Source organism: Barbus barbus (assembly GCF_936440315.1).
Source record: "Barbus barbus genome assembly, chromosome: 5".
Taxonomy (NCBI): Eukaryota; Metazoa; Chordata; class Actinopteri; order Cypriniformes; family Cyprinidae; genus Barbus; species Barbus barbus.
The window spans coordinates 20,515,093-20,540,337 of record NC_136733.1 but is presented as its reverse complement, the minus strand read 5'-3'; the positions used below and the strand labels follow the sequence as shown (position 1 = coordinate 20,540,337).

The following is a 25,245-nucleotide window of genomic DNA, read 5'->3' as shown; positions in this document are numbered from 1 at the left end:
AAAAAGAGGATTTAGCCAGTTTGCGTGAGGTCATTTCCTTTAAATCTCTATTTGCTGTATCGGACTTTAAAATCTGATTCTGAGTGAACAATCATAGTTGATGAAATTTAATCAAGGTACAATTACGACAAATCCTAGATTAGAAGCACGTATTGTCAGCAGATGCAGATTCAGTACTGAACGATTAGGAAGATGAATTGTTCTGTGTTTGTCCACACGTCCCCAGGCCAGTATTGATTGTAATGAATGCTAGAATAAACAAACAAGATTGCTTTGTTTTCATTTAATTTTCCAAGCCACCAATGCATACTTGCAAAGCATAAATACACCCAACATGAAACAATTATTGTTATTTCCCACTTTTGTTCTGTTTTTGATATGTGCTTTAATATTTCAGGGACTCATTAGAGATGCGTAAAGTCAGTTATTTGGAAATGACAGTGAGGAAAAACAGAGGCTCATTAGTTCTGCCAGTGCTTCTGTAGGGCAAAGATAATCATGCGTCAGATAAAAAGCAATTCATTTGAATTCTTGGTTTCTCGGACCATAAACAGACAATCTGAAGAGCAGATATCCCACTGCTGCACTTTCAAATGTGCCCAATAATGATTTTGGATCTGAAGCAATGACTCTTTTGAGTTACATAATTGCAATAGCAGTAGATTTAGTTTATTATAGTCAGTTGACCCTTGTGGCAATACTAATTTAATTATGGCGAAAAACAGTCGCTTTGGGGAAGGCACATAAAAATAATCATGAATCATTAAATGTAATTTTTCATGCACCAATGCTCATGTGACTGCAATAGTGAGCGTAGGCTGATTCAGTTATACCATAAACTGCTATTAAAAGAGCCATTCATATAGATCAGGTGTCTTTAAATTAGCTTAGCAGATATATCATACATAATGAAATGTACTTGGTCATGTAAAGACTTTCAGATTTGTAAACGCATTGATCAGTGAGTAAACTGCTCAATGTGCAAGAGATGAAGCAGAACAACTGGAGCTGCTTGATGGTTAGAAATGCAGGTCTCCTGAGGGATGCGAGGATGGTGGATGGTCTCAGCTGGATGGGTAAAGGCGTCTGTGGAAATCCACCAGTCTGCTGTCTCCTTCTGCTGTAGCCTTCACCAACAGAGTCTATAAGCCCAAAACACAATGCCATTCTTAAAGGGGTCATGACATGGATTTTTTAGCATTATTTTAATGTTTAACTGCAGGTTCACTTCATATTCACTTCAACAGTCATAATTTTGAAACCTCACTCTGACCCTCTGTATAAAATTATGCTGGGGACCTTCTGAAGGGTCTACAGACGCAAATATGTTTGTTTAAACCAAATGCATCAAAGTAAGCATTCCTTGACTCTTCCATTTGTCCTGTTGTCTGGAGTAGCTCAAGCGCATGGACTACGTTAGAAAGCGAACAAGCATATGTAGACTGCATCCAGTGTATACAGCGTCAGTGATTATAATGGGCTATATTTGCTTTTAATGCAATGCTCGTGTCAGCCAGGCATCAGACTGAATGCCAGTGGGTGGGGCGTATAGTGCGATGACGTAAAATGTTTCACCAGTGCTCTAGAGGTAGTTATATGAAAATTTATTTGCCTGTGTGAAGTCATAAATCCCACAATATCCAAACGAGATGGTTTTGGAACTTGGTTAGATCCTTGGTAATATGTTGTAAGCTATGACATATGCAGGATGTTTTAATGGTACAAATACTTCTTATATATAAAAAAAAACTCTGGAAAAATGTATTTATCATGTCATGACCCTTTTAAATACAAAGCTTGAGCTCATTCATCTCATTAGTTGTATTAGATGGCCAATAGTTACCTTTCAGACAATTATAATAACATTTGAAGCAATTTGAAAAAAGTACATTTATAAAATAATTAGTGCTGTCAATCACAATTAACATCCAAAATAATAGTTTTTATTTACATAATGTGTGTACGATGTATATTTATATTATGTATATATAAATATACACACATGCAAGTATACACAATATTTAAGAAAAATATGTTGTTTATATATTAAATATATTTATATATAACAAATTATATGTGTGTGTATTTATATTTACAAAAATATACACAGTAAACATTATGTACACAAAAACTTATTTTGGATGCGATTAAGTGCGATTAATCATTTCACACAGCACTAAAAATAATAAATGGATAATGAAACACTACCTACCTATACTGATAGGTATTAATCTTAAAATAGTAGGTAGCTGAAGCTGAACTTTCAGTACGCTTTATTACATTGGAATCAAGTCTGATAAGGGCAACAAGCCTGAGTAACTCATTTGTTTTCAAGTAGAGCGAGTGAATGCAATTGCTCACATCTATCAGCTCCAGGTCATCTTTGGCGTGCAGGTGGCGCAGGAGGTACCAGCGTGCCACTGACGCTATTGTTTCAGAGCCGCCTGAGGCTGAAGCATAAACAATTTTCTCCAAAAGTCGACGGGTTTCCCTGTAGAAGAACAAACCATTATCAATCTGATCCTGACCCAGTTTAACCTCTGATATCAGGAATAAAGGTGATATATTTCATATTTAAATAGACTAAATATAAATGCAATGCCAAGAAGAGGCAAACAATGAAATACAAACATGTGGCATAGAACAGGTCGGACTGATCTGACATGTTGACTGAATATCAGGGTGACAATAAAAGGGAACAAAACATTACTAAAGCTATATGCAAAAATCCTCTCATATGCAGCAAGCGAATGGCACAAAAGTATCTTGTGCTTTGTGAAATCGCCCTACCTGGCACCCATCTTTATAGAGAACTGCAGTAAGGCTTGGAAGAGCAGAGCTACTGGTGAGCTGTCCATCTTTAAGACTTCAGTGCTGGCCTCCAACACCAGATCCTTCCACTCAGAGACACAGACACCAGCCTGATGTCAGAAGTACAATTAGACATCTTTACACAGTGTTTACTTGCATTGTAGAATGGTCTGTAAACTTTGTGCAATGGAATGAGTAATTAAAAAGATTTTAGATGTATTTTAGCTGGCAAAGTTCAGACTAATATATGACCAGAGTCTGGATATGCTGAAGGCTGACACGCTTTAATTAAAAGTAATGAAAGGCTAGCCACAAAGTGTCTAATTCAATTTAACAGGCAAAGCTGCGGTCAGCTAAAATGAAGGCAATACGCTGACAGTGGATGGAGGGGAAGGGGATAGACAAAAAGAAAAGGGAGGGAGGATGAGAAAGCAGAGAAAAAGGGGCAAATGTGCAAGAAAGATGCTGTAAGAGGCTTAGTCCAAAATAATAATGTTCATTTTTATTAGCGGTCACACAGACAAACTACTTTAAAATGTGACAAGGAAAATATGTATCCAAATGTATTACAAATGTTATAATCTAATTAATCGCGATAAATCGCATCCAAAATAAAAGTTGTTTACATAATATATGTGTTTTTACTGTGTATATTTATGTATATATAAATACACACTAATACAGTATATATTTTGAAAATATTTACATGTATATATTTATATTATATACAACATTATAATTATACACAGTACACAAACATATATTATGTAAACAAAAACTTTTATTTTGGATGCGATTCATAGCAATTAATCGTTTAACAGCACTAAAATAAATCAATCAATTCTTTGATGGCCTTTTCAGCAGCCATTACTCCAATTTCTTTTTACTATTTATGTTGAAAACTGTTGTGCTGCTATATAGTTTTGTGGAAAATTGAGAAGTTTATTTTTTTCAGAGTTCTTTGATAAATAGAAAGTTCAAAATAACAGCATTTATTTGAACTAGAAATCTTTTATAACATGCCTAAACAATGTCTTTACTGTCACTTTTGATCAATTTAATGCATCCTTGCTAAATAAAACTATTAATTTCTTTCAAAACATCATCTTACTGTCCCCAAACTTTTAAATGGTATTTTATGGAACTATAATTAAAAGCAAACACACTGGTATGAGAACAGAGTGGTCTGATAACCTTGTGTTTGGCTTTCCACTATTAGACTGTCAACAGCACTACAATAGGACTTTTTTTCCAACAGCTTTGCCGCATGATTGTCTGCCATATTACAGTGCATGCTTGTTTGAACATCTTTTCATAGCTGTTCATCCATCCAGTCAGTGTTTTATGAAGACTGCAGGATTATCACACAGTGATCTCGTGAGTTATTATGAGCTGAATCTACCCTGAGTAAACCGTTCCTCTCGATCTAACAGACAGTTAGGACAGGATTCAGACTGCGGCTGCCATATATTTGTGTTTGAAATCCCACTGCACATCCTCTGAGCTAACGTAAAGACTTGGGATTTGCAAGGTTTGACAGCTGTCTAGAGATACTCCATCTACAAGAAGAACCATTAGAAGAAAGCAAAGCAAACAAAAGGAAATCTATTTTCACAAAGAAAGTAGTGTTACTTTAACTATTCTGCATTGTTCTTCAATCATTAATATTCAGGTAAATTAGTTACTGCTTGAAGGTGACAAAATGGAAGCAGCTGAATCTGAAGTCTGAGACCATTTGTAGACTTTGTGTATATGTATATATTAAGTTTAAATGTCAAATACACAGACATATCGACAATTTATATTCGATTTTTTTATATATTTATATTTTTCAAATTCTGTCTGTTCATTTCTGTTAAATACAAAAAATGGATTTAGTCATTTAGGCCACACTGTATATTATAAAAAGTGTCTGAGAAAACTGTGACCATTTCTCCCAAATTCCCTGTACAAGATGAATCTGGTACTCACCAAACACGGCATGAGCGCCAACAGGGCTAGTCGGAGCAGGCTGCTCATCTTTCCCATGTGGTCACCGAGCTGAGAGGCCAGCTGAAGACTCTGTCTATATGCCACAGAGGCCTGAGCCAGCAGACCCTGAGAACGGTACACTTCTGCCAACCACTGAGAGACAGCAAGATCAAATTAAGAATGAGTAAACCTTGTTAAACCTCCTTCCTATATAGAGTATAAAAAAATTTGTTGGTTTCATTAAAAATCTCCTGTGTGATTATAAAGTGTGTGAAACACATTCAGAGGAAACCAAAAAGACAACATTTAAAATTAAATACATATAACATAGCAAGATGCACATTCACATTGACTTTTACTATGAAATGAATCTGACACCAAGCTCTCCTCAGTGAGATGCTGAATGTACTTACATGCCAGGCAGACACAGATGTGTGGTTGGCCATGACAGCAGCGCTGAGCTGATCCAGCACAGCAGGAGGAACACAGTTACCGGCGCCAGACAACAGGAGGCGCTCACACTGAACCTGCCTTAACATCAGGAACACAACAGGGTGCTCTGGAGATACGCTCAAAACCTGAGAGAGGAAGAGGAAAGTATACAAACAGTTAAATGGGCATAAAGTAATTACATGTTGTCATACTGGCTAGGAAGTTAAACTTAAACATTAGCTTCTCTGCTCCTAACCAGCTTTAATGTCTTATTACCACAGGCTGACTGGTGTGCAACATATGTTGATGTTCCAAGGAAAATGTCAGAATTTGAGGTAAGCTTGTCTGATATGTTTTATTAAACTCGCAAAACATGAACTTGGCGACCAAAATTCCCTTGATCTTTTGAGATACAAGAGGTCACTGTACGATAAAAACATTTGGTAAGTTTCAGAAATCAAAACTCAGGCATGTGATCAGCTAGAGACAAAAAAGAAGGAAAATCTGACCATGCCCCAATTCACGTCCACAAGCCACACCCCAACACTTATTATTAAAAAAAATACATTTTAGCACAAATAAATTGATATATCTCATATTATAATAATACATACTGTTGTCCTGTAAAAATAAAAAGCAGCATTTAATAATCATAACAATATAATATATAATAAAGTACTATAATATATTATAGTCAAGTATATAGAATTGTTATTATTATTAAAGTACCTGCCAAAAGTTTGGAAACATTATAATTATTAATTATTTTGAAATAAATATCTTCTGCTCAACAAGGCTGAATTTATATGATCAAAAAGTAAAAAAAAAACAGCAATATTGTAAAATATTATTACAATTTTACTATATTATAAAATGTAATGTTATTCCTGTGATGCAAAGCAGAATTTTCTAAAAGTCACGTCACTTTTAGAAATCATTACTATTTATTTGACTCTCAAGAAATACTTCTGATTATTATCAATGTTGAAAACTATTTTTCTGCTTCATATTTTTGTGTGGAAATGGTGATAAACTTTTATTTTTCAGGATTTTTTGATAAATATAAAGTTTAATTAACAGAATTTATTTGCATTTATCAACTAAATTTGTTAATGCATTTATTAAATATAAATCATTGTCTTTGATAGCGTCAGATGGCGCAGTCCTTTGTGATTGGTCTACCGCGTACAGCGCGAATGACAGCCCATGGGCATTATGCAAATGTGTTACTTCGTGACGTACAGCCGTAACAGAATAAGATTCGAATTCCTAACAACTCGTTTAGGCAATTGCGAGCAGACTCTTTTCTTTTTTTTTTTTTTGATAGACAATAACTTTATATAGGTACATCTAAAAAAAAAATTTGAATATCATGAAAAAGTTAATTTTTTCTTGTAACTTATTTCAAAAAGTGAAACTTTAATATATTTTAGATTCATTACATGTAAAGTAAAACATTTCAAAAGTTTTAATTTTGATGATTAGAGCTTACAGCTCATGAAAATCAAGAATCAGTATTTCAAAATAATAGAATATTTACATGTGAATTTCAATTCCATCACTACAGTATAAATTCCAGGTATCTCTTGTTCTTTGAAACCACAACAATGGGGAAGACTGCTGACTTAAATACAATAAAATACAATAATCCAGAAGACAATCATTGACGCCCTCCACAAAGAGGGTAAGTCACAGAAGGTCAATACTGAAAGGTGTGGCTGTTAACAGAGTGCTGTATCAAAGCATATTAAATGCAAAGTTGACTGGAAGGAAGAATTTGGGTAGGAAAAGGTGCACAAGCAACAGGGATGACCGCAAGCTTGAGAATACTGTCAAGCAAAGCTGATTCAAACACTTGTGAGAGCTTCACAAGGAGTGGACTGAAGCTGGAGTCAGTGCATCAATGAATGCCGCATTGATGCAGTAATTAAAGCAAAAGGAGGCCCAACCAAGTATTGAGTGCATAGAAATGAACATACTTTTTAGAAGCCTGACATTTCTGTTTAAAACATCCTTTTTTTATTGATCTTATATAATATTCAGATTTTCTGAGACACTGAATTTTGGGTTTTCGTTATCTGTAAGCCATAATCATCAAAATATCAAGAAATTTCACTCTGTGTGTAATGAATCTATATATGGCTTTCACTTTCTGAAATGAGTGACAAAAAATATTGACCTTTTTCATGATATTATAATTTTTGTTAGATGTGCCTGTAAATCGTGGACTTTCGGCTTCACAACTTTGTTCACATACTGCTACATGACACTGCATGAAAGGTAATATTCGAAAAGGCATAACAGGGGCACTTTAAGTTCCAAACTGCATCAGTAAGAACTCGGTCCTTTGTTCACTTAATTTTACCTCAGATTCGTTTACAAACAAAGTGCAATTTGACGCAGGATTTTATGAAAGAAACTAAAAGACGATGATGCGCCGACTATATTCGATCCGACAGTAATGTTATACTGTTTTTATTATGTGATCACTATTGGTTTGTCTGTTAAACAGATCGATTGATATGAGTATTTATGTGTTTTAACCTAAATAACAGCAGCGTCCATCTGTGAAGGATGTAGACTGTCAAACATACACAACTGTTTGCCAATCACAGCAGTGGGCATTTACTTCTGAGTCTACAATCTGCCAGACCTATTCAAACAGAGCGTTCTGATGAGGGGAGTTTAAACAGGACAGGAAATAGCCTATTACTTCTAAATTATGTTTTTTGATGTAAAAATCTTGAAAACATTATAAGTGGACCTCAGAGAACAGTACAAAATAAAAAACAGATGCATTTCATGACCCCTTTAAAGATCCATTTAGATCTAACTGTTAACAAATACTTTCATTGGTGAAACCTAGCAGTCTGACATAAAATAACATTGAGTTTTATAAAACCAGTTAAGTTTTGCGGTATGTGTCCACTGGCACTGAGTGAGTGGAGGAGTTTCAACTCTTTTGTACTGGAGTTGTGGGATTAACAGTGAATTGAAGAACTTGTTTAGAGCAACCAAGAGCATTTATCTTTTGGGAAAAGCTCAAATTTATGCAAACGACAAGCATCAAACAGCAGGCGGCAGCCATTCGCTGTGAAATGCATGAAGTGACTGTTATCTCTCACAAGCATTTAAAACTCTGCCGATTTAGTTTAAATCATATAGTTTACATATACTATTTTTCATTTAGGTTTGAAATGCAGCTTCATGGATCTTCCTTGTCATTAGATTGGCTGGGTTAACAACAAGTATATATATAATTAACACCATATCTTTACTTTGGGGATTCAAGTGATTTGGGGATCTGTGCAATTGTGTGTGTATATATGGCAGATCAAAATCTAAAGGTGCAATTTTCAAACAATTTCCAAATTTATGGAACAAACTTCCTCTTCAAATTCACCAGCCTCCTTCACTTTAGTACTTTATGTCATGTCTTTTTTTTATTGGCCTTCGAGTCTAAGAAATAATAGTGTGGTTAATGTTGTTAGAATTACGCGTGTTTTGTTTTGCAACTTTCCTTCCTTTATCTTTTTATGATTATAGTAATCTATATTGTGATGCACTTTGGTTTACTTGGTTGAAAAATGTGCTATATAAATAAAGCTGACTTGGGAGACTTGAGTTCAGCTTCAACCCCAACTAAACGCACCTTAACCATCTAATTAAGTTCTTCAGTATCACTAGAAAAGGCAGTTGTTCTGGGGCATGTTGGAGCTGAACTATCCAGGACATTAGCCCTTCAGGAGCAAGACTGGACACTCCTGTATGGATATTAGACAGATGGTGCCATGTCAGCGCATGAAACGAGCACACGGTTCTGCTTTGAAACCCAAGAACAGGTATGCCTGTCTGTGTCTGCACCTGTGCCCGATTCACACAAGAGAGACGCATCTGTAGGGGACAGCATGAGATAGAAAGAGAAAGCATGCGTGTGTGTGTGTACCTGGGAGCAAAGAGTCTCTGCCTGGTCATATTGGCCACTCTGTTTGAGTCCAGTCACAGCCTGCTGCAGCACCCATCCCTCCAGAGCCTGAGCCAAGAGCCCGTCCTCTGCCTGCAGGCCCTTCACTGAGAACAGACCGTACACACAGCACACATAGTTTTAGAGCCATGCTCCCATCAGAATATATACAAATACACTGACATGACATTCTCAAGCCTCACTGACCTTTTTCAGACACCAGAGTCATGTGCGCCCTTTCCAGGTCTTCTCTGCGAGGGGTGGAGCCTTGGAGTACGCATGCAGTGTTCTCTGTGTGACAGGCAGCCATTAGCCCCGCCCACCCAGCTGGATCGTCTGCATTTGTCATACAGAGAGAAAAACAGAGGACACATCAATCCATCACTGAATCACTGTCATCCGACCTAGGCTGCAGACAAATCTTTCATCTGGCTGATATATCGATGTCTCAGCGTCTCTTCTCTCCGCTCAAACTTTACACATAGGCCTCTCTGCATTACACTTGGCACATAGTCCTGCTGACACATTTAATGCAAGGTTTCAAATTGAATATTTTCATCGTTTTAGGGTTATAGAATAAAGTGTTCTGCCCAAAACTGCATTAATAACTTTCCTGAACAAGAAGCCAAAGCTCATTACAACTTTGGTATAAATTCTGCTTTGTATATTTCAAGGTTCCCACACTTTAAAGTCACCAATATGTCATTATACTAAGAGAACTGACTTCCTGGAAAGAGATTTTAGTCAGTGTCCTGGGCCTCAAGGGGTCTAGTCTTGGTCTGCTAGTCTGTTATTAGTCTATGTTAGGGAATAATGAGATATGGGTCTTGGAAAGTCTGTTTTTGAATCTTTTGAACCTTAGAGTTCGTAACTTGTTTAGCAGCTAACTTCAGAACTGATCCAGAGTGTCTGATTGTAACTCAGTTTACCTGGGCACAGCAGCACAGCTCTCTGGATTGTTTTCAGAGCGTTGCGTCTTTTGTCTTCACCAGAGTGCCGGCCCGAGGCCAATTGATTCAATCCACTGTACAGCAAAGCCCTCTACAGATGAAAAGAGTTGAACTTTAATTTAATGGACACAGATCTTAACACAAGAGTTCATCCAAAAATGTTAAATTACCTTTCCAAGCGTCAAGCTGGCATGACACGCCACACTGCCGGCCACAGCACCTCCCTGATGAAAATAAGAACACTTACGGTCAATACTTTTATAACAGGTGAACTATTTCCTTTCTCCTAAAATATGTGTGAAAGTGATGTGAGAATACTTACATCGGCTTTGTTGGGGCAATACTGTGGGACCAGTCTGGAGAGAAGAGCCCAGAGAGAAGGATTTCCAGGGTTCCTATATAGCAGATGTCAAACACATTATAAAAAAATGGCAGAAGAAAAAGAATTCTTGTAATTCTGGGGTGTTCAGGTACCTAATTTGACATTTGGGTTAATCTCCAAATGCAATGATTCATACCTGAGGTTAATTAGATTACAGCATTTCCCTTTAATAGCATTTGAGTGTTTTCAAACCTTTGTACGATGTAGATTAAAGGAGGACATTGAAAGGTCACTTGCTATTGGACAATTAAAGAGGAGCATTTAATTTAATCAAAGTCCTCAATTCCCTACTCAACAAGACATAATGGGGCTGGACGAATATTCAATACGTAAAGTGTCCGGTCTTCAGCTGATCAGCAACAACTGAAAGTCTATTTTGATCTCAGTCTGGCTCGAAGCATACTTTACTGCAACAACTAGCCGTTTTATAATAAAATAATATAATAACAATAAATGTTAGTGTCAGTAAGATTTGTTATGTTTTTGAAATAAGTCTCTTATGCTCACTAAGGCTGCATTTATTTGGTCAAGAATACAGTAAAAACAGTAATATTGTGAAATTTTACAAATTAAAATAGCTGTTTTCTATTTGCACATAACTTAAAATGTAATTTAATCCTGTGATGCCAAAGCTCAATATTCAGCATTCATTACTCCAGTCTTCAGTGTCACATGATCCTTCAGAAATCATTTTAATATGGCCGATTAGCCGCTCAAGAAACATTTATTATTATTGACAATATTGAAAACAGTTTTGCTGCTTCATTTTTTTTTTATATAAACCGTGCTACATTTTTCAGGATTCTTTCATGAACAGGAAGTTCATTTGATCAATTTAATGTGTCCTTTGATGTATAAAAGTATTAATTTAATAATATAAAAATAATAATATTATTCCCTTATTTTTCAGGATGGAATCATGATTAAAGATGCTATGCAACAAAATTACAGGCAATCAGAACATATCTGACATCTTAATATGAATCATGCTTAATATAACATGTAATGTTATATATCGTAGACTAATATACTATATAAAAAAGATTTTTGGACACAGATTTTTTATAATTTATAGTATTGTTCGTTGCATTTTGTTAACACAGAAGCATAAAAAATAGATTCTTTGTTGATTTATCACGTTGTTAGGAGACACTATCTCTAAATATTATAAAGTACCTGTGTATAGCCCTAGCAGCCTCCCTGTGTACTCCGCTATAGTTGCCCTGCAAGGCCAGCAGGGTGCAAGTGAGCAGACAGCGCTCCTCCACAGCGCCTCCTACTCGTTCCCCCAGTTTTAGCAGCTCAGTAAGAGTAGCACTTGCCAGGGTCACGTCCCCATGAACCAAACCCAGAGAACACAGACACTGCAGACTCTCTGAGACGGGCTCTTTCAGCATGGAGCTACACACACACAAACATAAACAAGAGGAGAAAGGCTTTGCTTTTGATGGCTAAAGCAGAAAATGTGTTGCTCTGAGACAATTGAGTTATTATGTTACCACTTGAAGAGAAGAGTTTTGGCATGATCGATGTTGCCCAGCCTGTGCTGTATAATGGCCAGTGCAGTGAGTATACAGGCCTTTTCCTTCTCGCTTGAGGCAACTGCAAGGGCTTTCTCATAGGCTGGAAATAGGCACACAGACACTCTCAGAAACACAGAATCACAAGCTTGAGTACTTTCAGAAGGTATTGTGGTCAACAATCACAAAATGGCAATGACTGCTCACCCTGAACGCTTTCTGGTAAGCGACCGCTTCTGAAACATGCGAGCGCCAGCCCGATGAGATCATGCAACTCCTCTAGTGGTGTGGAGGAATAAATGCGCACTGCTTCTTCCCACTGTCCATCATCACTGACAGCAACATAAGAAAAAAAACATTATTTCGCACAGATAAATCTCATAGCATTGCTATAGATGAAATGACTGACAGCATAGTTGTGCGAAGTGAGTTTTACCTGAGGGCACGTCCGTAACCCCTCAGAGCAAAGCTGAGCTTATCTGTGTGAGGAGACGCCTGAAGCAACTTGACAGCTCTTTGGAGAAAAGAATATATCCAAGAATGATTTAATACCAGTGTGGTCCAGATCAGTGTCAGAAACTTTCAACAGCAAATTTTAGGCATTCATTTTTGAATAGATTTTTTATAAATATTAACTATTTTTTTTTTTAAATTATAAATCATAAAAAACAAAGTTTTATGTCAAATATAAAAAAAAAAATTTAAACATTCAAAATGCAAATATAGATAGATAGATATATATATATATATAAACATAATAATTAAATATATTAACATAAAATGAATGAACATCAATTCATGCTGAATGTGATAATACCATTGGGCCTGGAACATAACATAAAAATATGACAAAATGTGATATTACAAAAAAAATATCAATAATTTTACATTTCATTAATTCCAGTTTCAAATTTCCGGTTTAAAATTTGTAAAGTAGGCTTGCTGTCCATCTGGCTGGGCAGAATTTCCAAATGTATAAATAGCTAGAGGTGGCAAACCTGCGATATGCCTCAGTGGCCTGTTTCCTCAGCTGCAGGTGTGTGTTCAGGTATCCGAGCATGATAAAGGCGTCTGGGTCTGTCTGAATCCTCTCTGGTGTGAAACAAAGAGAGAACACTGAGCTTCATTACCTCACTTCATCTTTAAATAATTTGTCATTGTCACATGGATCATTTCCTTAATATTTAGGGAGAAACACATTTTTAATTGTATCTAGCCATTCCACCTGCATTCCTGGTGATATATCAGGAATATATCAGGTGTTTTTAACTACTTTCAGGCTAAAGATCCTTTTAGCCTGGCCTTTAAAACATGCATATAGTGTTATATTAATGTATTAATGTATTTACATACTTCATAATGGTTACAAATATAGATTATATATTAGTCTTTTTTATGTAGGTGAGACAAAGAAAAGCTTCTTTTAACTTTGTTTAGAGACAATATTGCATTGTTGTTTTTTTTTTTTTTTTTTTTTTTTTAAACAAAATTGGTTTGAGATCAGACAATAAATGACAGACCCATAAATATCCTTGCAATATCTTAATACAGTATGCTGTGTTTGTGCTCTCATACCGGTGTACTTGCTCAGAGCCACCTGGGCAGCAGAGACGGCGTTCATCTGGACAATGTTGTAGAGGTAGATCTCTGTGTCTCTGTTGCTCCTGTCCAGCAGTGTGGAGCAAACCCAAAATGCATAACCCTTCACTCCCTCAGTCTAACATCAAATAAACATGTTACTACAAACAGAACATTGATAAATAATCTAAACCTAAAAAAGCAACTAAACAACTGTTCAAAAGTTTGGGTCAGTACATGCTGCTGATAAATCAGCTTTTCCATCACAGGAATAAATTACATTGTAAAATATATGCAAATAGAAAACAGCTCTTTTAAACTGAATAAATATTATAGTAACATTGTAATTACTGTAATATTAGTTTTTTTAAACAAATAAATGCAGCCTGTGCGCGCATAAGAAACTTATTTACTTTTGAACAACTTTGTATATTTGAGAAATGATTAGACATACATGAGTGCTCAGTTCTGTGGTGTGTCTGAAAAGATCCATGGTGTCATAACTTCCCACTGACTCTGCAATCAGGGCCTGTATAATGAGAAAGAAGTTAGATGTACTGTGTGTCATACTGGAATAAAGAAGGTCACTGGATGTTATATGAACTATTGGTCTGAGCTGAATTTTACCTGTCCGATCCAGCAGTTCACATAGAGAGGTTCTAGAGACTGAGCAATCTTGAAAGCTTCATGCGAGAGCTAAAAAAAAAAAAAAATTCTGAAAAAGGACTATCAGAGTGGTTCTCTAAATCATATCAAGTCAAGCTAATAACTTCATATAAAAAAATAATATTACCTCTATATTTCGCTTCTTCAGATACAAAGCACCAAGGTTGGTCCATGCAACCACATTCTGAAAAATAACCAGGAGATACATTAGTTGCATCAAAACAAATGTTTAAAAAGTGAAGAGTTTATTTTTCTTGCATTACTTACATTTGACTCCGCTTTTACCGATTTGATAAAGCAGTGTTGTGCAAGTGCAAAGTTTTCTATTCCTAAAATATAAAAGCAGAATTAACACAAGAATAGTCCGTTATATAATCCAAACTAATGCGATTATGCACATCATATGTATATTTTTATCTACCCTTTGCCATGGAGACCACCCCGAGGGCATTCCAGTATGTGTGATTCGCACTGTCGAGCATGATCGCCTTCTTCACACACTGTCAGAACAGAGCCAAACCAAAACAGCCTGTTAAAACACATCTTCATGAAAGCATTACGAATGACTGATTCCAGGGCAGGTCATGTACCTGTATGGCTTTCTCCAGCAGAGGCTGCTGATCCTCTTCAGGATACAAGCAGCTGAGCAGTCTGGATTGGTGGCAGTAGTTCAGGCCAAGGTCACACCACAGACTAGGGGCCTCAGGCATGAGTTTCAAAGCACGACCAAAGCACCTGGTAAAACATAGGTTCGTTACTGAATATTACTTTATTTTTCTTATTTTTAATGGAAAGGTCCACAGTCTTCTTTTCACCATTTAGTTTAATATGGTTCTACTATTTTACCTTTCTCCTAGAGTGAGGAGCTGTCTCTGGTCCAGTGTATGGCCCTGATCAGGTGGATCCATTCCACACAGAGCTCCAGGCACCAGCACTTTGGCTCGGTTTGGGGACACAGTTCTGGAGGTGGTGCAGGCATCACCTAGTAACTTCCACAGACATGACAGGTCTGGCCTTTGCTTTAAAGCTCTGGAATGTTGAGACAAAGATTGAGATTTGATCAGTACCTGCTGGATGACATCCATCCAACTCACCTCACATGGTCAGACACCACTTCACAAAATAAAACACACACATTCCCTTTACCCAGTGCACCTTCATGTTTACCTGAAAAGGTAATGGATGGCATTCTGTATCAAATCTACAGCTCTTCCATCAAGATAGTCATCAAGTGCACTTCTAGCCAAGGCTAGCAAGCATTCACCCAGACCTGAGAATATAATAAAGATGCTTTATAAAACATTTTGAATTAAAAAAAATACAATTTGAATACTAGATGGAATAGTCATTAACCTGAGAGATTCAAGTATTACTGCAGGAACCACACAAACCTTTCAATGCTGGCACGTAGTCCTCCTGCTCTAAGATCTGCCTGTACTCTGCAGCAGCCTCTTTAAACCGGCCGAGGATCTGTTTGATGGCGGCGGTCTGATAGAGGCTGTAGATAGAGGTGGGCTGCAGAGTATGTGCTTTATCGAATGCTTTCAGGGCTGCTGTGAAACTCCTGCGGTTAAGGTAAGCATCACCTAAACATTCCCAGCACACCCAATCCTGAGGATCAGCCCTCAACGCCGCCTGCAGACTAAAACCAAAGCAGAACCATGGCTAACTTTCAGAATTACGGTGTACAAAGTCCTTAAGATATGAAAATAAAATCAAATAAACCATTTACTTAACATCTTTACATTTTAATATCTTAACATTTTTAACCCCCACATTTAACTTTTGGTGAAGTCTTCTCTGGAGACAGCAAAGTGGGCCTTGAAGGCTAAATTAATTGTGGGATTCTGGGAAATTAACTCTTCTTCCACTCAGGTCTATGAAATTAAGGTTAATTTATGAAAAACAATTAAACGAATAAAAAAAAGAAAACATTAAACAAGTATTAAAATGTTTAGCAAATATTTGCTACCTTAATTCAAATTCAGGAGTTGAATTCAAAAGCTTAAAGGAACAGTTCACCCAAAAATGAAATTTGTCATAATTTACTCATCATTTACTTGCATCGTTCCAAACCTGTATGAGTTTCTTTCTTATGTTGAACACAAAAGAAGATATTTTGAAGAAATTTGAAGAACCAAACAGTTGTTGGTCCTCATTGGCTTGCATAGTAGGGACAGAAATAAGTCAATGGGAACCATCAATTGTTAGATTACCAGCATTCTTCAAAATAATCTTCTTTTATGTTCAACATAAGAAAGAAACTCATACAGGTTTGTTACGACATGAGGGTGAGTAAATGATGACAAAATTGACATTTTTGGGTGAAATATCCCTTTATTTCCAAATGGCACAAAATACTGAGAATGTAAGTCAATGATATAGGCCTACTATTAATAACATTTGAGAAAATCCTATTAACGTCTTGCATCATTATAACTGCCAATGTTAATGTAGCTGCATTAAATAAGATCTTTAAAATTTCTGCTGAGCTCAACATCCAGGCCCATTTAAACAAATCTTATAACCACTTATGCTTTATAGCTGAAATCAATTCACTTACTCTGCAATGGCCTGTTGATGCTGGCCAATCTTGAGGTGGTAGAGCCCTCTCCTCATCCAGGCCCATTTAGCAGAGCCAGGAGTGGCTCTCTCTGTTACAGACTGTAGAACAGTCAGAGCGGAGTCCTAAGAGCAGAGAACACATCACACAGTCAATAAACCCCTTTAACAAGAACTCTGTCTTCTACAGCATCTACAACAAGTTCCTGTTGCAACTTTGAAGTTTGATTTTAATGGGAAAAAACTAAGCAAAGGATACCCTCAATGGGACCATCTTGGATTACAAGACTTTTTAACACATACCATGTCCCCCTGCTCCATGCTGAGGTCCACAGTAGCCGCTCCAGCCTCCGCATCAGAGGAATCCAGCTCAAACGCTCTCTTATAGCAGCCTCTGGCTCTGCCCTGATCTTTTACTACCTCTCTATAGTAATGACCCAGAAAACGAAACACTGAACCGAGATACGGGTCCAGTTTAGCAGCCTTAAAATAACAGAAAACAAGTCATTACTTATTTATATTCCAAGAGAAAAGACTCTGAAGCATATATGCAAGGATAAAGAGCATAAGGTCTGATATTGCTGGCTTTACCTTGAGTAAATGTGTATGGGCTTTGCTGCGATCCCTTCTTATTTCCTCTCCCATGTTCCAGAACAGGTGCCCCAGCAGGAAAAACAACTCCCCATTATCTGGGCACCCAGATAAAGCCTCTAGAAAGCTGTGAGACAGAGAGAAGACAAGAGGATCAGTGTTTAGCGTTTAAATCTATGCTGGATTTGATACTGTATGTGTGTGTGTGTGTGTGTGTTTAGAAGGGGTTTCACACCTTTCTTCAGCTTGTTTGTGCTGTTCTTTCGCAACATGCACTAGCCCCTTCAGAGTGAGACCCTCCACAGATCCTGGGTGAGAGCTCAGCAGCTCAGCTGAAACCTGTAGGGATCATTTCATTTAAACATGATCTGGTCTACTTAGCTTTTTTTAAACATCTAATATCCTAAAATCTATCATGTTATTTGAAGATTAAATTCCTTTCCTGTTAAAAGAAAATGTTTCACCTGAAATGCTTCTTCAGTTTGGCCTTTTTGCAAGTGTGCTCTTCCTTTCAAAGCTAAAAGCACTGGGTCATTTTTGGCATCTGAAATCTAAAAGGGAGTCATTATGAACATTATGTAAATCAAATAGATTATCAAACAATTATTAATATTAATTTCTCTTTTTTAAAGGGGTCATCGGATGCAAAATTCACTTTGCAAGGTGTTTGAACATACTGTAAATGTGTGTTGGAATTGTGTACACATCCATCCTATAATGATAAAATCCACCCAGTGGGTTTTTTTTAAATCCCCTTTCTCAAATCAGGCTGTTCTGAGATTCCTGTCCTGTCATCTATGTTCGGCCGAATAATTCGTGATCCAGCTTTATCTACAGAAAAGGTGAGTATAAGACTTTTTATGAATCTTTGCAAATCGCATTTCCTAATAATGTGCTTGTTAGCCAGTTTCGCGGCTGAAGTTTAGTATACTCCATAGATATATATACCTAGATGCCTCATTATTGACTGTTTCTATGGGCCTCGAGATGCAAGCCATCCGCCATTTTTGGAACGGTCTGCAAATATTTGAGTGCATTGACTGTGTGCGTCTACAACAGCAAGTTATACGCTTGTATATCTTTGAATATTCATAGAATATTATAGTGAATGCAAGAAGGCTGACGACGCGTCAATGTATCTGGAGCGGTTGAATAGTGAATCTACACATATCTATGGTCTGCTCGTCACTCCACGGAAGAGAGGGGCGGAGTCAGCAGAGCTCATTAGCATTTAAAGCAACATGGACTAGATCAGCGTGCTGAAGACAGAGCTGATTTTGACAGGGTAAAGGTGGTGTTTTTTACACTACCATTGAGAAATTTTAACCATAGTATGTTACAGACCTTTTATTAAGACCCTATAGAATCATATCAACTTGTGTAAAATGGGCATCCGATGACCCCTTTAAGAAATGAAACCTTTTATTCAGCAAGGATGTATTAAATTGATCAGAGTGACAGTATTTTGACAGACAAAATTGACAGACAATTTTGCAAAAGATTTCTATTTCAAGTAAATGCCGCTCTTGTGAACTTCCTGTTCATCAAAGAATCCTTAAAAAATATAGTTTTGTGTTTCCACAAAAATATTAAGCAGCACAACTGCTTTCAACATGTTTTCAACAATCATAATGTTTATTTAGTACCAAATCAGCATATTAAACTGATTTATCATTTAGAGAGATGAAGAGACACTGAAGACTGGAGTAATGTCTGCTGAAAATTCAGGTTTAGCATCACAGGAATAAATTAAAATATTAAAATAGAAAAGAGCTATTTTACATTCTAATAATATTTCTCAATAATACCATTTCACTGTATTTTTTTAATCAAATGCAACCTTGTTAAGCATATAAGTTGTTAAACTGTAGATCTGTGTCAGTCTTTAAAACGATACCTGTGTAAGGATCTGCAGAGCTTCATCAGCATCCTGGTCTCTTCCTGTCCTCACCAAAGCCTCTAGTTTCAACCTCTGCAGCTTATGAGTCCAATCATCAGAGTTCCCCACACTCGACTTCAGCCCTGAGGACACAAAACAGAATACTTCTGAGAACAACCCTTTTCCACCCTTTTAGTGCAGCTGATACAGTAGATGTCATGTTAGCTGTGTTTTAGATGTGTAGTTATTTTTATCATGCAGTACCTTGGCTGGAAGCTGTGGCACTGTCAGAGTATTTATGCATTTTCAGTTGAGCCAGAGCAAGATTATACCAGCCAATGATGGAGGAGCGCATACGCTTCAATCCTGCAGGAAAAACACAACAAAAGCGTTAAACATTATTTGTCATTTACATTGTACAGTATAGTTTATGAACTGCTAGGAGTTTAATTAATGTTGTATAGCTGAACATGAACAAATGCATTCTATTAATTTGATACACTGCATTTCTTGCATTATATACTTGACCTCTGGTCTGAAACATTCTTATCAAGAAGCTTGAAAAACTTTGCTAACCTCCATCCATACTGGAGCAAGTCACTAAACATCCACAAATTCTCTATGGTATTTATAAACTCACCTAGACTAATACTTTTGATGGCATCCTCATATTTTTTATCCTGACAAGCTTTAATACCAAGACCAAAGTGAGTGTGTGAGTTGTTTGGATCCAGTTCTGAGAGACGGTTGAAACAGCGGACAGCTTCCTCACTGCAATCACCTACCAGGGTCATCAGAGACAAGATCAATTATCTGAGAGCTGTATTTAGAAATACTCAACATGAGTTTTGTTTTCAGAAACAGGATTATTTTTGTACTTACATTATTATTCAAAAGTTTGGAGTATGATATTTCTGATATAAGTCTCATAAAGACAATTTATTTTATTAAAAATACAGTAAAAACTATAATATTATGAAATATTATAACAAATAAAAACAACTGTTTTCTATTTCAATAAATGAAAAATACATGTATTTTAAAATCATTCCTGATCATGATCCAATCATTCTGATATGCTGATTTGGTGCTTTAAAGAAAATCTTACTGACCCCAAACTTTTGAACAGTAACGCAGATTAAAAAAATGAAACAGGAGTATATATATTAAAAAAAAAAACTACTGGTCATCCAGCATTTTACAATTTTGTGTGTTTTTTTTTTTTTTATTCCATTGACTTCATTTGACCTTAATAAAATTACCTGTTCTGATGTAGTGCTCACTGAGGGCCTCTAGAGGGTAGGAGTGTGTCGGATAGCGGGATAGCATGGCATCACAAACTTCCTTTAGCTTGGCCACCTCATGAGGAAGCTGTAGAATACATAAATGAAACAGTTGCTTTGGTCTAGTCATTACTATTTTGAATATTACAATAACTGTGGCATATACAGCTTGCCAACCTTGGAAAGACATTTAATATAGTCCTGTGAAAGGCTCCTGTGGGCTTCACTGGGCACATCTATCGTCAATTGCAAAGCTCTTTCAAATGCTGATATCAGCTGTTGAGCAAAGAGATACACACTGTAAGCTTTTTACAAATGTATGTTGTGACACTAAATTGTGTCCATGTACAAAAAAGCACTTGGAAATTCTCAAAAAGTAGTATTTGAGACTGGTGAAATTGACTGACGTGTTGTTGAGTCTCATTGTCCTGATCATCAACAGTGTCCTGCAAGAGTCTGGTCATCTCCTTCCACAGCTCCAGCAGCTCTAAATCCTCCACCCCTTCCTCTGCCTCCCTCACCTGGATTAGCCTCCTCCACACTCTGGCCACCTATGTGTGGAGCAGCAAACATTTCACACATATGCAGATATAAAGCATGGTGGTGACTTTAGAAATAATGAGTAGATTATTTTGTGTAGGTAACAGACAGTGAAGTTATATCCACTTAAATATTAAATCTAGTTGTAACATCAAGTCCTTCCTTATCATATTTAAACATCTCACCTGTAAATAGTTCTTCTCCGACTGATAGACTTCCACCAACTTCTTGCTCACTTCAAAACATTTTGCTTTGTCTGAGCTGCAAGCGCAGGAAAAGAAATCAAGCATAGTATTCTATTGATTTTTAAAAACGATACATTTGAACTCATATTCACACATTTATTACAGGTTCTGAAACAAGAATCTGATCATTGCCTTAAAGTGTATTTTGGTTTAATGAGCGATGTGCTAATGTGATAGTGATAATGGTGTATAATACAATGAAATGTTTCACTTTTTTGCCCCGGTCTTGCTAATGCAAGTTAACTAGTAAGAAACATGCTTTAAATATATATATGTGTGTGTGCGTGCGCGTATATATACACACCTACATACACACACATACACACACACACACACACAGTGGTGTGAAAAAGTGTTGGCCCCCTTCCTGATTATTTTTTTTTTTATTACATGTTTGTCACACTTTAATGTTTCAGATCAAACAAATTTAAATATCAAAGATAACACAAGTAAACACATGCAGTTTTTAAATTAAGGGTTTTTTTATGAAGGGAAAACAAGCTTTTTTTTTTGGCCATAGTGGAGTTTGGAGTGTGACTGTTTGAGGTTGTGGACAGGTGTCTTTTATACTGATAACGAGTTCAAACAGGTGCCATTAATACAGGTAACGAGTGGAGGACAGAGGAGCCTCTTAAAGAAGAAGTTACAGGTCTGTGAGAGCCAGAAATCTTGCTTGTTTGTAGGTGACCAAATACTTATTTTACAGAGGAATTTACCAATTAATTCATTAAAAATCCTGCAATGTGATTTCCTGGATTCTTTCCCCCCATTCTGTCTCTCATAGTTGAAGTGTACCTATGATGAAAATTACAGGCCTCTCTCATCTTTTTAAGTGGGAGAACTTGCACAATTGGTGGCTGACTAAATACTTTTTTGCCCAACTGTATGTATATATATATATATACACAGTGCCCTCCAAAAGTATTGGAACAGTAAAGAGCAAAATTGCTCTGTTGGAGTCAAGACATTTACAAATATGATTAAAAGATGAATATGAGTCAAAACTACAGAATGTCATATTTTATTATTGGGTGATTCAACACATAGATGTTTTACCAGCTAAGAAGTTTAGCACTTTTAGAGTTTCATCCCTCTATCTGATGTGAGCATAAGTATTGGAACAGTTGCCTCACAGGTCTTTCTAAGTGATCAGCTGTGTCCTGTTGCATTAATTATTCAGATATTAAAAGCAGGGAATGTGTCGTATCAGTTATATCCATTACTTCTGTATTCTGCATCCTCCATTCGATGATGACAAACACAAACCAGGATGAAGAAGAGGGAGCTGACTTTGAGAGAAAAGCAAGCAATTTGGATGCTAAAAGAAAAGAGGAAGTCAGTTAGAGCTCAAGCAAAAACAAAGGGTATGGAGAAATCCAGAGTTTGGAAACCACCAGCGACACCAGCAACCAACAACGACCTGATCGGCTGAGAAAACAACAGTAGTTGATGACAGACAAATCATAAAAGCTGTGAAAATGAATCCTAAAAGACGTGTCTGTAAAATCACCAACAACTTCCAGAAAGCTGGGGTGATGCTGACAATCTACTGTCCTCAGGAGACTTTGACACAGAATTACAGATGCTACTCAGCAAGATGCAAAACTCTGACCAGCACCAAAAATAGAAAGGCAAGATTAAAGTTTGCAAAAAAGCACAAAGGTGAGCCAGAAGAGTTTTGGAAGTGTGTTTATGGACCGATGAGACAAAGATGAACCTTTATCTAAGTGATGGGAATGTAAAAATGTGGAGAAAAAAAGGGAACTGCAATGATCCCAAGCATACAGCCTCATCTGTAAAGCAATGGTGGAGGTGGTGTAATGGCATGGGCATGCATGGCTGTCTCAGGATCAGGCCCTCTCAACATTAACACATGATGACTTAATGTATGATGACAGTAGCAGAATGAATTTGGAAGGGTACAAAACCATCTTGCCTACCAATATTCAAGAAAATGCCACCAGATTCATTGGAAAGTGCTTCATATTGCATCAGGACAATGACCCAAAACACCCTGCCAGTTCAGTCAAGGAATTTATAAGGGCAAAGAAATGGAAAGTCTTAGATTGCCCAATCAATCTCCAGATTTAAATCCGATTGAACATGAATTTCACCAGCTGGAGAGGAGAGTAAAGGCAGAAACTCCCCAAAACAAGCAACAATTGGAATTGGCTGCATTAAAGGCTGGGAAAAGTATTTTAAAGGATGAGACCAAGAGTCTGGTGATGTCTATGGGTCACAGACTCACTGCTGTGATTGTGTGCAAGGGATCTGCAACTAAATAATAGCTTTTAATCTTTTATATCTGCCTTATGTTCAACTGTCCCAATACTTATGCTCACATCAATGAGTGGGATGAACTCTAAAAGTGCTGCTCTTTTTATTTGGTAAAACATGTATGTGTTGAAACGTTGAATATACATATATAAAGAAACAAATTGTTTATGAATTAAAATTCTCAATGTAACAAATATGGCAATGACATAATCTCAGATTACGATGTAAAAAAAACTCTTTAAAGTATTGCCATTTCTGAGCTTTGAACTTTTATTCTGTTGCCCAGGAAAATGTGTGTTCCTCTCTCACAACCAAATATAAATATTTTGGAGACATAAACGCAAGCAAGACTATAATAATGAAAGTGTCCCTGATTTTAATACTTTTCATTCATTTATTGCGAAGTGAAATTTAAAAAGTCTAGGTAGGGGAAAATTCTAAAATGTAAGAAATTCTGGTCAATTTAATGTGAACATTTTTAAAAATGCAAAAAGGTGAATAAAGTGGCAAAAGATTATGACTGATTAATTACTTTAAAACTTGATTTTTCCGCCTTTAAAATGATTCTAACAGGAAAGAAGACCACTTTACTTACGTTTCATACAGTGTAATAAGTTTCTGGTAAACCTCTGGCAGCTCAGCTTTGAAATCAGCTTGGTCACTTTTTTCGTACAGATTTGCTAAACCCTGTAAAAGAAATCCACATGTAGTAAATAATTACTGCTGAGTCCAGCAGTGTTCAATGTCATCAAGACAAATTTAACAAACAGGTAACAAACTGTGTCCCTAGATAAACACTACATTTGGACTATTCATATAGCTTATATACCATGACTGACCTGCCATGCAAGCAGTTGCTCTGGCTCCAGTTCAGTGGCCTTTCTGTAGGCGGTCTGCGCCTGATCCGGCTGCTGCAGCTCTGTAGCTGCCACTCCAATAAACACCCAGGCATTATAGTTATTCTTCTCAAGCTTGAGAACAGCCTGGGGTGCACAAACATAGTTTAACTTGAGAGAGACGTGTTTAACTTCAATCAGGAGAAAAGATTAGATGGAAGCGATCTATCTATATGTCTGCAGAGATCAAGGAAATGACTGTACTGTACTGTATGCTGACAGCTGGAAGTAAACACTTACCTTACAATGTTTCAAAGCTTCTTTAAACTCTTTATTTTTGATCGCTTCTCTGGCACTTTTTAGTTCAGCTTTTACTTCTTTACTGGACATTTTCTTAATCAAATAATTTGACAAAGATAGATGTTAATGAAGCAGCTGCAGTAAAGGATATTTGCATTAGGCATGTTGTGTTGCCTGATTACTTGCGGTCTTTAAGTTAGACATTAGACATTCTTTAAACTAAACAGTCATATAAACACTTATTTTAAGAGCAAATTTTGTATTTGTATAATGTTAATATAAGAAATGAACATACGGCCGAACTTGGTTAGTTTCCATCCAGCAAGACGCGAAAAGCGCATGCGTGTAGTGATACTTAACGCGACGTCATTATACTGCGACAAGCATTGTTCTCTTACAATAAAAACAAAAATCAATATATTCATGTCCGTGCCTTATATTAATTTTATATTTATAAT

The 25,245-nt window shown here is 36.7% G+C and overlaps 1 protein-coding gene across 3 annotated transcripts; it reads right to left on the bottom strand.

Annotated features, from left to right (window-relative positions):
- Positions 1-266: 266 nt before the first annotated feature.
- On the bottom strand, positions 267-25,137 carry skic3 (SKI3 subunit of superkiller complex). Of its 3 annotated transcripts, none has more exons than XM_079417864.1 (41): positions 25,083-25,137; positions 24,788-24,880; positions 24,481-24,634; positions 24,247-24,338; positions 21,315-21,390; positions 20,997-21,140; positions 20,767-20,865; positions 20,569-20,677; positions 19,947-20,087; positions 19,571-19,672; positions 19,325-19,449; positions 17,892-17,978; positions 17,663-17,766; positions 17,428-17,554; positions 17,140-17,319; positions 16,838-16,962; positions 15,666-15,916; positions 15,442-15,544; positions 15,121-15,303; positions 14,865-15,009; positions 14,696-14,774; positions 14,542-14,603; positions 14,402-14,458; positions 14,236-14,304; positions 14,063-14,137; positions 13,606-13,747; positions 13,029-13,122; positions 12,467-12,544; positions 12,238-12,362; positions 12,010-12,133; positions 11,687-11,911; positions 10,451-10,523; positions 10,299-10,352; positions 10,108-10,219; positions 9,386-9,514; positions 9,161-9,285; positions 5,196-5,360; positions 4,783-4,935; positions 2,791-2,921; positions 2,362-2,491; positions 267-1,142 (listed from the first exon to the last, which is right to left on the bottom strand). In XM_079417864.1, the coding sequence occupies exons 3-41, from the start codon at positions 24,601-24,603 to the stop codon at positions 1,065-1,067; spliced, it is 4,596 nt and encodes a 1,531-aa protein (XP_079273990.1). In that variant the 5' UTR covers positions 24,604-24,634; positions 24,788-24,880; positions 25,083-25,137; the 3' UTR covers positions 267-1,064. The 3 variants fall into 3 exon arrangements, with proteins under 3 accessions (XP_079273990.1, XP_079273988.1, XP_079273989.1); XM_079417862.1 differs by having other exon boundaries at positions 271-1,142; positions 24,491-24,634; positions 25,083-25,134; XM_079417863.1 differs by having other exon boundaries at positions 271-1,142; positions 14,542-14,597; positions 24,491-24,634; positions 25,083-25,126.
- Positions 25,138-25,245: the final 108 nt, after the last annotated feature.